Here is a 12504-nt window from a genome sequence, read left to right on the forward strand (position 1 = left end):
ATCAAGAATGACAAGGACAGAAGACTCATGGGAAAGCACCACCTGCAAGTTCCCCTCCAAGTCATTCACCACCCTGACTTGGAAATCTATTGCCATTCCTCCACTATCACTGGGTCAAAATCCTGGAACTCCCTGCCTAACAGTGCTGTGGGTGTACCTACAGCACATGGACTGCAGCAGTTGAAGACAACGGCTCAAGGGGTAACTAGGGATGGGCAATAAATGTTGCCCATATCAGCAAATGAATGAAATATGGGCAAACTCATGAGGTTTAAAATCTAGATTTGAATAGTCTCTTTGTATAATCATGGACTGGATACAGCTCCAACACTAGCACCCATACAAACTGCACTGTATTCCTCACCTGCAGATAATGTTACACAGAATGACAGGTGGTCTACAACTGCGCATTCGGCCCATGTTTTCTATGTCAGAAGCCAAGAATGTACACAGTACTCCGGATGCAGACTCACCAAGACCCTGTACAGTTGTTACATGTGTCCCTACTTTTACACTCAAGCTCCCTTGCAATAAACACCAACGATAAATTTGCCTTCCTAATCACTTGCTGCACCTGCATACTAACTTTCTATGATTCATGTACCAGGAATGATGTGTTAGTCAACTGAGAGAGTATTCAGGATTCTGATTTACAGAAGAAGATATTTATAGTCACTTGGCAGTACTAAACTTGAGCATTGGTATGAAAGGAGACATTATGTAAAAGCTTTTCATCTTTCACTCATCAGAACAGAATTGCAAGAATACCAAATCTCAAAGTGAAAAACAATTGATACTGCATGAGAAGAGTTTGCTGATTAGCTGGCAAGCAGATAATTGTGGACAAATTGTGGCCAAAGTGTCAAATGTCCACTTGCCAAACAATTCAATTAAAATCTGGAATTGAAAGTCTAACGATGACCATGAAAACATTGCCGATTGTTGTTGAAAACCCATCTGGTTCACTAATGTCCTTTAGGGTGGGAAATCTGCCGTCCTTACCTGGTCTAGCCAACATGTGGCTCCAGACCCACAGCGATGTGGTTGACTCTTCAATACCCTCCGAAATGGCACAGCAAGCCACTCAGTTCCAGAGTAATTTGGGATGGGCAATAAATGTTGGCCTAGCCAGTGAGACCTTCATCCCAAGAACGAATAAAACAATTACTCACATTCAGTGGGAATTCTAATGGGTAGAGACTGGGAACTGCCCAGGATACTTGTTTCTTCACAGTAGTAGGAGATTTCCTCATCGAATCCATAAGGAACTGTAATAGTTTGACCAGCGTGCGCCAGAGTTGTCACCTTTCCTTGGGAGATCTTAAACCAGGTGAAATTGTGGACTGCTGGATTCCCATCACTGGAACAACTTAGAGAAATCTTCTTTCCTTTTTCCAGTGTCATCCTGACAGATGTGTTGCGAGCAGAATCTTTCAAATACAAAATGATCAACACATTAAACACTGTGCATAAGTCAGGAGTGTGATGGAACACTCTCCACTTGCCTGGATGAGTGCGGCTCCAACAACACTCTAGAAGCTCGACACCATCCAGGACAAAGCAGCCCACTTGAACGGCATCCCACCCACCATCTTCAACATTCACTCCCTCCACCATGAATGCACAGTAGCAGCAGTGTGTACCATCTACAAGATGCACTGCAACAGCACACCAAGGCTCCTTGAACAGCACCTTCCAAACCCTAACACCTAGAAGAACAAGGGCAGCAGAAAAATGGGAACAATGCCACCACCAAGTTCCCCGCCAAGCCACTCACCATCCTGACTTGGAAATTTATTGCCATTCCTTCACTATCGCTGGGTCAAAATCCTGGAACTCCCTCCCTAACAGCACTGTGGGTATACGTACAGCACATGGATTGCACTGTTCAGGACAAGGTGTAATTAGGGATGGGCAATAAATGTTACCCATATCAGCAGCTCCCACATCCCGTGAATGAATCAAAAATAAGCAAACTCATGAGGTTTAAAATCTAGATTTGAATAGCCTCTTTATATAATCATGGACTGGATACAGCTCCAACACTAGCACACATACAAACTGCACTGTATTCCTCACCAGCAGATAACGTTACACAGAATTACAGGTAGCCTTTAGCTGCACTTTTGGCCCATTTTGTCTATGTCAGAAGCCAAGACTGTACACAGTATTCCTGATGCAGTCCCACCAAGACCCTGTACAATTGTAGTATAGTATACGTCCCTCCTTTTACACTCAAGCCCCGTTGGCATAAACACCAACATTCCATTTGCCTTCCAAACCACTTGCTGCACCTGCATACTAACTTGCTCCATGATTCATGTACCAGGAATGATGTGTTAGTCATTTGAGAGCGTATTCAGGATTCTGATTTACAGAAGACGATATTTACAATCACTTGGCTGCACAGAATCTTAGCATTGGTGTGAAAGGAGACATTCTGACAAAGCTTTTCATCTTTCACTGATCAGGACAGAATTGCAAGAATACCAAATCTCAAAGGGAACAGTAATTTATACTGCATGAGAAGAGGGTGCTGATTGGCTGGCAAGCAGATAATTGTGGACAAATTGTGACCAAAGTGTTAAATGTCCACTTGCCAAACAATTCAATTAGAATCTGGAATTGAAAGTCTAACGATGACCATGAAAACATTGCCGATTGTCTTTAAAAAACCATCTGGGTCACTAATGTCCTTTAGGGAGGGAAATCTGCCGTCCTTACTTGGTCTGGCCTACATGTGAATCCAGACCCACAGCCATTTGATTGACTTTTCAATACCCTCTGAAATGGCCAGCAAGCCATTCTGTTCCTGGGTAATTTGGGATGGGCAATAAATGTTGGTCTAGCCAGTGACTCCTCCATCCCATGAACAAATAAAAAAATGTACTCACATTCAGTGGGAATTCTAATGGGCTGAGACTGGGAACTGCCCAGGATACTTGTTGCTTCACAGTAGTAGGAGATTTCCTCTTTGAATCCATAAGGAACTGTAATAGTTTGACCATCGAGCGCCAGATTCATCACCTTTCCTTGGGAGATCTTAAACCAGGTGAAATTGTGGACTGCTGGATTCCCGTCACTGAAACAACTTAGAGAAATCATCTTTCCTTTTTCCAGTGTCATCCTGACAGACGTGTTGCGAGGAGAATCTTTCAAATACAAAATTATCAACACATTAACCACGAGCTAGAGTCAGGAGTGTGATGGAATACTCTTCACTTGCCTGGAAGAGTGCAGCTCCAACAACACTCAAGAAGCTCGACACCTTCCAGGACAAAGCAGCTCACTTGAGTGGCATCCCACCCATCATCTTCATCATTCACTCCCTCCACCGCCGTTGCACAGTGGCAGCAGTGTGTACCATCTACAAGATGCACTGCAACTGCTCACCAAGGCTCCTTTAACAGCACCTTCCAAACCTGTGACCTCTAACATCGAGAATGACAAGGACAGAAGACTCATGGGAACACCAAAACCTGCAAGTTCCCCTCCAAGTCATTCACCACCCTGACTTGGAAATCTATTGCCATTCCTCCACTATCACTGGGTCAAAATCCTGGAACTCCCTACCTAACAGTGCTGTGGGTGTACCTACAGCACATGGACTGCAGCAGTTGAAGACAACGGCTCAAGGGGTAACTAGGGATGGGCAATAAATGTTGCCCATATCAGCAAATGAATTAAATATGGGCAAACTCATGAGGTTTAAAATCTAGATTTGAATAGTCTCTTGTATAATCATGGTCTGGATACAGCTCCAACATTAGCACACATGCAAACTGCACTGTATTCCTCACCTGCAGATAATGTTACACAGAAGTATAGGTAGTCTACAACTGCGCATTCGGCCCATATTTTCTATTTCAGGAGGCAAGACTGTACACTGTACTCCTGATGCAGTCTCACCAAGAGCCTGGACAGTTGTAACATGCGTCCCTACTTTTACACTCAAGCTCCCTTGCAATAAACACCAATGTTCCATTTGCCTTCCTAATCACTTGCTGCACCTGCATACTAACTTTCTATGATTCATGTACCAGGAATGATGTGTTAGTCAATTGGGAGATAATTCAGGATTCTGATTTACAGAAGAAGATATTTACAGTCACTTGGCATTACTAAACTTGAGCATTGGTGTAAAAGGAGACATTCTGTCCAAGCTTTTCATCTTTCACTCATCAGCACAGAATTGCAAGAATATCAAATCTCAAAGGGAACAACAATTTATACTGCATGAGAAGAGTGTGCTGATTAGCTGGCAAGCAGATAATTGTGGACAAATTGTGGCCAAAGTGGTCAAATGTCTACTTGCCAAACAATTCAATTAGAATCTGGAATTGAAAGTCTAACAATGACCATGAAAACATTGCCGATTGTTGTTGAAAACCCATCTGGTTCACTAATGTCCTTTAAGGTGGGAAGTCTGCCGTCCTTACCTGGTCTAGCCAACATGTGGCTCCAGACCCACAGCGATGTGGTTGACTCTTCAATACCCACCGAAATGGCACAGCAAGCCACTCAGTTCCAGGGTATTTAGGGATGGGCAATAAATGTTGGCCTAACCAGTGAGACCTTCATCCCAGCAACGAATTAAACAATTACTCACATTCAGTGGGAATTCTAATGGGTAGAGACTGAGAACTGCCCAGGATACTTGTTGCTTCACAGTAGTAGGAGATTTCCTCATCGAATCCATAAGGAACTGTAATAGTTTGACCAGCGTGCGCCAGAGTCGTCACCTTTCCTTGGGAGATCTTAAACCATGTGAAATTGTGGACTGCTGGATTCCCATCACTGGAACAACTTAGAGAAATCATCTTTCCTTTTTCCAGTGTCATCCTGACAGATGTGTTGCGAGCAGAATCTTTCAAATACAAAATGATCAACACATTAAACACTGTGCATAAGTTAGGAGTGTGATGGAACACTCTCCACTTGCCTGGATGAGTGCTACTCCAACAACACTCAAGAAGCTCGACACCATCCAGGACAAAGCAGCCCACTTGAACGGCATCCCACCCACCGTCTTCAACATTCACTCCCTCCACTATGAACGCACAGTAGCAGCAGTGTGTACCATCAACAAGATGCACTGCAACAGCACACCAAGGCTCCTTGAACAGCACCTTCCAAACCCTAACACCTAGAAGAACAAGGGCAGCAGAAAAATGGGAACAATGCCACCACCAAGTTCCCCGCCAAGCCACTCACCATCCTGACTTGGAAATCTATTGCCATTCCTTCACTATCACTGGGTCAAAATCCTGGAACTCCCTGCCTAACAGTGCTGTGGGTGTACCTACAGCACATGGACTGCAGCAGTTGAAGACAACAGCTCAAGGGGTAACTAGGGATGGGCAATAAATGTTGCCCATATCCACCCATGAGGTTTAAAATCTAGATTTGAATAGTCTGTTTGTATAATCATGGACTGGATACTGCTCCAACACTTGCACACAATCAAACTGCACTGTATTCCTCACCTGCAGATAACGTTACACAGAATTAATGGTAGTCTACAACTGCACATTCGGCCCATCTTTTCTATGTCAGAAGCCAAGACTGTACACAGTACTCCTGATGCAGTCTCACCAAGAGCCTGGACAGTTGTAAGATGTGTCCCTACTTTTACAGTCAAGTTCGCTTGCAATAAACACCTACGTTCCATTTGCCTTCCTAATCACTTGCTGCACCTGCATACTAACTTTCTATGATTCATGTACCAGGAATGATGTGTTAGTCAATTGGGAGAGCATTCAGGATTCTGATTTACAGAAGAAGATATTTATAATCACTTGGCAGTACTAAACTTGAGCATTGGTGTTAAAGGAGACATTCTGTAAAAGCTTTTCATCTTTCACTCATCAAGACAGAATTGCAAGAATACCAAATCTCAAAGGGAACAACAATTTATACTGCATGAGAAGAGGGTGCTGATTGGCTGGCATGCAGATAATTGTGGATAAATTGTGGCCAAAGTGTTAAATGTCCACTTGCCAAACAATTCAATTAGAATCTGGAATTGAAAGTCTAACGATGACCATGAAAACATTGCCGATTGTCTTTAAAAAACCATCTGGGTCACTAATGTCCTTTAGGGAGGGAAATCTGCTGTCCTTACTTGGTCTGGCCTACATGTGGCTCCAGACCGACAGCCATATGGTGGACTTTTCAATACCCTCTGAAATGGCCAGCAAGCCATTCTGTTCCTGGGTAATTTGGGATGGGTAATAAATGTTGGTCGAGCCAGTGACACCTCCATCCCATGAACAAATAAAAAAATGTACTCACATTCAGTGGGAATTCTAATGGGCAGAGACTGGGAACTGCCCAGGATATTTGTTGCTTCACAGTAGTAGGAGATTTTCTCTTCGAATCCATAAGGAACTGTAATAGTTTGACCAGCGAGCGCCAGATTCGTCACCTTTCCTTCGGAGATCTTAAACCAGGTGAAATTGTGGACTGCTGGATTTCCGTCACTGAAACAACTTAGAGAAATCATCTTTCCTTTTTCCAGTGTCATCCTGACAGACGTGTTGCGAGGAGCATCTTTCAAATACAAAATTATCAACACATTAACCACGAGCTAAAGTCAGGAGTGTGATGGAATACTCTTCACTTGCCTGGAAGAGTGCAGCTCCAACAACACTCTAGAAGCTCGACACCATCCAGGACAAAGCAGCTCACTTGAGTGGCATCCCACCCACCATCTGCATCATTCACTCCCTCCACCGCCAACGCACAGTGGCAGCAGTGTGTACCATCTACAAGATGCACTGCAACTGCTCACCAAGGCTCCTTTAACCGCACTTTCCAAGCCTGTGACCTCTAACATCGAGATGGACAAGGACAGAAGACTCCTGGGAACACCACCACCTGCAAGTTCCCCTCCAAGTCATACACCACCCTGACTTTGAAATCTATTGCCATTCCTCCACTATCACTGGGTCAAAATCCTGGAACTCCCTGCCTAACAGTGCTGTGGGTGTACCTACAGCACATGGACTGCAGCAGTTGAAGACAACAGCTCAAGGGGTAACTAGGGATGGGCAATAAATGTTGCCCATATCCACCCATGAGGTTTAAAATCTAGATTTGAATAGTCTGTTTGTATAATCATGGACTGGATACAGCTCCAACACTTGCACACAATCAAACTGCACTGTATTCCTCACCTGCAGATAACGTTACACAGAATTAATGGTAGTCTACAACTGCACATTCGGCCCATCTTTTCTATGTCAGAAGCCAAGACTGTACACAGTACTCCTGATGCAGTCTCACCAAGAGCCTGGACAGTTGTAAGATGCGTCCCTACTTTTACAGTCAAGTTCGCTTGCAATAAACACCTACGTTCCATTTGCCTTCCTAATCACTTGCTGCACCTGCATACTAACTTTCTATGATTCATGTACCAGGAATGATGTGTTAGTCAATTGGGAGAGCATTCAGGATTCTGATTTACAGAAGAAGATATTTATAATCACTTGGCAGTACTAAACTTGAGCATTGGTGTTAAAGGAGACATTCTGTAAAAGCTTTTCATCTTTCACTCATCAGGACAGAATTGCAAGAATACCAAATCTCAAAGGGAACAACAATTTATACTGCATGAGAAGAGGGTGCTAATTGGCTGGCATGCAGATAATTGTGGATAAATTGTGGCCAAAGTGTTAAATGTCCACTTGCCAAACAATTCATTTAGAATCTGGAATTGAAAGTCTAACGATGACCATGAAAACATTGCCAATTGTCTTTAAAAAACCATCTGGGTCACTAATGTCCTTTAGGGAGGGAAATCTGCTGTCCTTACTTGGTCTGGCCTACATGTGGCTCCAGACCGACAGCCATATGGTGGACTTTTCAATACCTTCTGAAATGGCCAGCAAGCCATTCTGTTCCTGGGTAATTTGGGATGGGTAATAAATGTTGGTCGAGCCAGTGACACCTCCATCCCATGAACAAATAAAAAAATGTACTCACATTCAGTGGGAATTCTAATGGGCAGAGACTGGGAACTGCCCAGGATATTTGTTGCTTCACAGTAGTAGGAGATTTTCTCTTCGAATCCATAAGGAACTGTAATAGTTTGACCAGCGAGCGCCAGATTCGTCACCTTTCCTTCGGAGATCTTAAACCAGGTGAAATTGTGGACTGCTGGATTTCCGTCACTGAAACAACTTAGAGAAATCATCTTTCCTTTTTCCAGTGTCATCCTGACAGACGTGTTGCGAGGAGCATCTTTCAAATACAAAATTATCAACACATTAACCACGAGCTAAAGTCAGGAGTGTGATGGAATACTCTTCACTTGCCTGGAAGAGTGCAGCTCCAACAACACTCTAGAAGCTCGACACCATCCAGGACAAAGCAGCTCACTTGAGTGGCATCCCACCCACCATCTGCATCATTCACTCCCTCCACCGCCAACGCACAGTGGCAGCAGTGTGTACCATCTACAAGATGCACTGCAACTGCTCACCAAGGCTCCTTTAACCGCACCTTCCAAGCCTGTGACCTCTAACATCGAGATGGACAAGGACAGAAGACTCATGGGAACACCACCACCTGCAAGTTCCTCTCCAAGTCATTCACCACCCTGACTTGGAAATCTATTGCCATTCCTCCACTATCACTGGGTCAAAATCCTGGAACTCCCTGCCTAACAGTGCTGTGGGTGTACCTACAGCACATGGACTGCAGCAGTTGAAGACAACGGCTCAAGGGGTAACTAGGGATGGGCAATAAATGTTGCCCATATCAGCAAATGAATTAAATATGGGCAAACGCATGAGGTTTAAAATCTAGATTTGAATAGTCTCTTTGTATAATCATGGTCTGGATACAGCTCCAACACTAGCACACATACAAACTGCACTGTATTCCTAACCTGCAGATAATGTTACACAGAATTATAGGTAGTCTTCAACTGCGCATTCGGCTCATATTTTCTATTTCAGGAGGCAAGACTGTACACTGTACTCCTGATGCAGTCTCACCAAGAGCCTGGACAGTTGTAACATGCGTCCCTACTTTTACACTCAAGCTCCCTTGCAATAAACACCTTTGTTCCATTTGCCTTCCTAATCACTTGCTGCACCTGCATACTAACTTTCTATGATTCATGCACCAGGAATGATGTGTTTGTCAATTGGGAGAGCATTCAGGATTCTGATTTACAGAAGAAGATCTTTATAGTCACTTGGCAGTACTAAACTTGAGCATTGGTGTAAAAGGAGACATTCTGTACAAGCTTTTCATCTTTCACTCATCAGGACAGAATTGCAAGAATGCCAAATCTCAAAGGGAACAACAATTTATACTACATGAGAAGAGGGTGCTGATTGGCTGGCAAGAAGATAATTGTGGACAAATTTTGGCCAAAGTGTCAAATGTCCACTTGTCAAGCAATTCAATTAGAATCTGGAATTGAAAATCTAATGATGACCATGACAACATTGCCGAATGTCGTTAAAAACGCATTTAGTTCACTAATGTCCTTCAGGGAGGGAAATCTGCCGTCCTTACCTGGTCTGGCCTACATGTGACTCCAGACCTACCGCGATGTGGTTGACTCGTCAATACCCACCGAAATGGCACAGGAAGCCACTCAGTTCAAAGGTAATTTGGGAGGGGCAATAAATGTCGGCCTAGCCAGTGACACGTCCATTCCATCAACGAATAAAAAAAAGTACTCACATTCAGTGGGAAAACGAATGGGCAGAGCCTGGGAACTGCCCAGGATACTTGTTGCTTCACAGTAGTAGGAGATTTCCTCTTCAAATCCATAAGGAACTGTAATAGTTTGACCATCGAGTGCCAGATTCGTCACCTTTCCTTGGGAGATCTTAAACCAGGTGAAATTGTGGACTGCTGGATTCCCGTCACTGAAACAACTTAGAGAAATCATCTTTCCTTTTTCCAGTGTCATCCTGACAGACGTGTTGTGAGGAGAATCTTTCAAATACAAAATTATCAACACATTAACCACTGAGCTAAAGTCAGGAGTGTGATGGAATACTCTCCACTTGCCTGGAAGAGCGCAGCTCCAACAACACTCAAGAAGCTCGACACCATCCAGGACAAAGCAGCTCACTTAAGTGGCATCCCACCCATCATCTTCATCATTCACGCCCTCCACCGCCGACGCACAGTGGCAGCAGTGTGTACCATCTACAAGATGCGCTGCAACTGCTCACCAAGGCTCCTTTAACAGCACCTTCCAAACCTGTGACCTCTAACATCGGGAAGGACAAGGACCGAAGACTCATGGGAACACCTGCACCTGCAAGTTACCCTCCAAGGCAGTAACCATCCTGATTTGGAAATCTATCACCATTCCTTCACTGTCGCTGAGTCAAAATCCTGGAAATCCCTCCCTAACAGCATTGTGGGCATCCCTTCAGCACATGAACTGCAACAGTTCAGGACAATGGCTCAAGGAGTAATTAGGGACGGGCAATAAATGTTGCCCATATCAGAAAATGAATTAAATCTGGGCAAACCCATGAGGTTTAAGATCTAGATTTGAATACTCTCTTTATATATTCATGGACTGGATACAGCTCCAACACTAGCACACATACAAACTGCACTGTATTCCTAACCTGCAGTTAATGTTACACAAAATTACAGGTAGTCTACAACTGTGCATTTGGCCCATCTTTTCTATGTCAGAATCCAACACTGTACACCGTACTCCTGATGCAGTCTCACAAACAGCCTGTACAGTTGTAACATACGTCCCTACTTTTACAGTCAAGCTTGCCTGCAATAAACACCAACATTCCACTTGCCTTCCTAAACACTTGCTGCACCTGCATACTAACTTTCTATGATTCATGTACCAGGAATGATGTGTTAGTCATTTGAGAAGGTATTCAGGACTCTGATTTACAGAAGAAGATATTTACAGCCGCTTGGCACCACAAAACCTGAGCATTGGTGTGAAAGGAGACATTCTGTCAAAGCTTTTCATTTTTCACTCATCAGGACAGAATTGCAAGAATACCAAATCTCAAAAGGAACAACAAATTATACTGCATGAGAAGAGTGTGCTGATTGGCTGGCAAGCAGATAATTGTGGACAAATTGTGGCCAAAGTGGTCAAATGTCCACTTGCCAAACAATTCAATTAGAATCTGGAATTGAAAGTCTAACGATGACCATGAAAACATTGCCGATTGTCGTTACAACGCCATCTGGGTTACTAATGTCCTTCAGGGAGGGAAATCTGCTGTCCTTACCTGGTCTGGTGTACATGTGACCCCAGACCCACAGTGATGTGGTTGACTCTTCAGTACCCTCTGAAATGGCCCACCAAGCCACTCAGTTACAGGGAAATTTGGGATGGGCAATAAATTTTTGTCTAGCCAGTGAGACCTCCATCCCATGAACGAATGTACTCACATTCAGTGGGAATTCTAATTGGCAGAGACTGGGAACTGCTCAGGATACTTGTTGCTTCACAGCAGTAGGAGATTTCCTCTTCAAATCCATAAGGAACTGTAATAGTTTGAGCAGCGAGCGCCAGATTTGTCACCTTGCTTTGGGAGATCTTAACCCAGGTGAAATTGTGGGCTGCTGGATTCCCGTCACTGGAACAACTTAGAGAAATCATCTTTCCATTTTCCAGTGTCATCCTGACAGACGTGTTGCGAGGAGAATCTTTCAAATACAAAATTATCAACACATTAAGCACTGAGCTAAAGTCAGGAGTGTGATGGAATACTCTCCAGTCGCCGGGATGAGTGCGGCTCCAACAACACTCAAGAAGCTGGACACCATCCAGGACAAAGCAGCCCGATTGATCGGCACCCCACCCACCATCTTCAACATTCACTCCCTCCACCACCGACGCACATTGTCAGCAATGTGTACCATCTGCAAGGTGCACTGCAGCAACTCACCAAGGCTCCAAAGACAGCACCTTCCAAACTCACGACCTCTGAAACCTAGAAGGACAAGGGCAGCAGATACATGGGAACATCACTACCTGCAAGTTCCCCTCCAAGCCACACACCATCCTGACTTGGAATAATTTCACCGTTCCTTCACTCTTGCTGAGTGAAAATCCTTGAACTCTCTCCAGAAAGCACTTTTGGTGTACCTTCACTACATGCTCTGCAGCAGTCCCAGAAGGCAGCTCACCACCACCTTCCGAAGGGACAATTAGGAATGGGCGATAAATGCTGGCCCAGCCAGTAATGGTCACATACCGAAACAGAAAGAAAATAAGAGTGAACTGATGAGGTTTAACATCCAGATTGGGATAGGGGCTGTTTTGAATCATTGACTGGATACAGCTCCAACACTAACACCTGTACAAACTGCACTCTATTCCTCACCAGCAGATGATGTTACACAGAATTACTGCGAGTCTACAAGTGGCTCTCTCACCCCATCCCCATACGCTTCTTTTGCTTTCCCCCTCATATGTTTATCCAGCTCCCCCTGAAATACATCGATACCATTCACCTTGACCACTCCCTGTGTGAGCGA

The 12504-nt window shown here is 44.2% G+C and overlaps 2 protein-coding genes across 14 annotated transcripts in view; one reads left to right on the top strand and one right to left on the bottom strand.

The window, feature by feature from the left end:
• LOC144671611 (uncharacterized) overlaps positions 1–12504 on the top strand; it is a 307259-nt gene that overhangs the window by 218442 nt on the left and 76313 nt on the right. The window lies entirely within an intron of this gene.
• Positions 1–12504, bottom strand: part of LOC144671594 (B-cell receptor CD22-like) — a 47738-nt gene that overhangs the window by 9654 nt on the left and 25580 nt on the right. For 7 of the 13 annotated variants that reach the window (XM_078533591.1, XM_078533594.1, XM_078533600.1 and 4 more), the window contains 7 exons: positions 11413–11670; positions 9703–9960; positions 7987–8244; positions 6295–6552; positions 4610–4867; positions 2895–3152; positions 1173–1430 (listed from right to left, as the gene is read on the bottom strand). In XM_078533591.1, coding sequence (XP_078389717.1) covers positions 1173–1430; positions 2895–3152; positions 4610–4867; positions 6295–6552; positions 7987–8244; positions 9703–9960; positions 11413–11670 — 1806 coding nt within the window. The remainder of the gene's footprint in view (positions 1–1172; positions 1431–2894; positions 3153–4609; positions 4868–6294; positions 6553–7986; positions 8245–9702; positions 9961–11412; positions 11671–12504) is intronic. The other 6 variants (XM_078533598.1, XM_078533595.1, XM_078533603.1 and 3 more) reach the window with 3 other exon arrangements.

Source organism: Cetorhinus maximus, chromosome 33, assembly GCF_964194155.1.
Source record: "Cetorhinus maximus chromosome 33, sCetMax3.hap1.1, whole genome shotgun sequence".
NCBI classification, from domain to species: domain Eukaryota; kingdom Metazoa; phylum Chordata; class Chondrichthyes; order Lamniformes; family Cetorhinidae; genus Cetorhinus; species Cetorhinus maximus.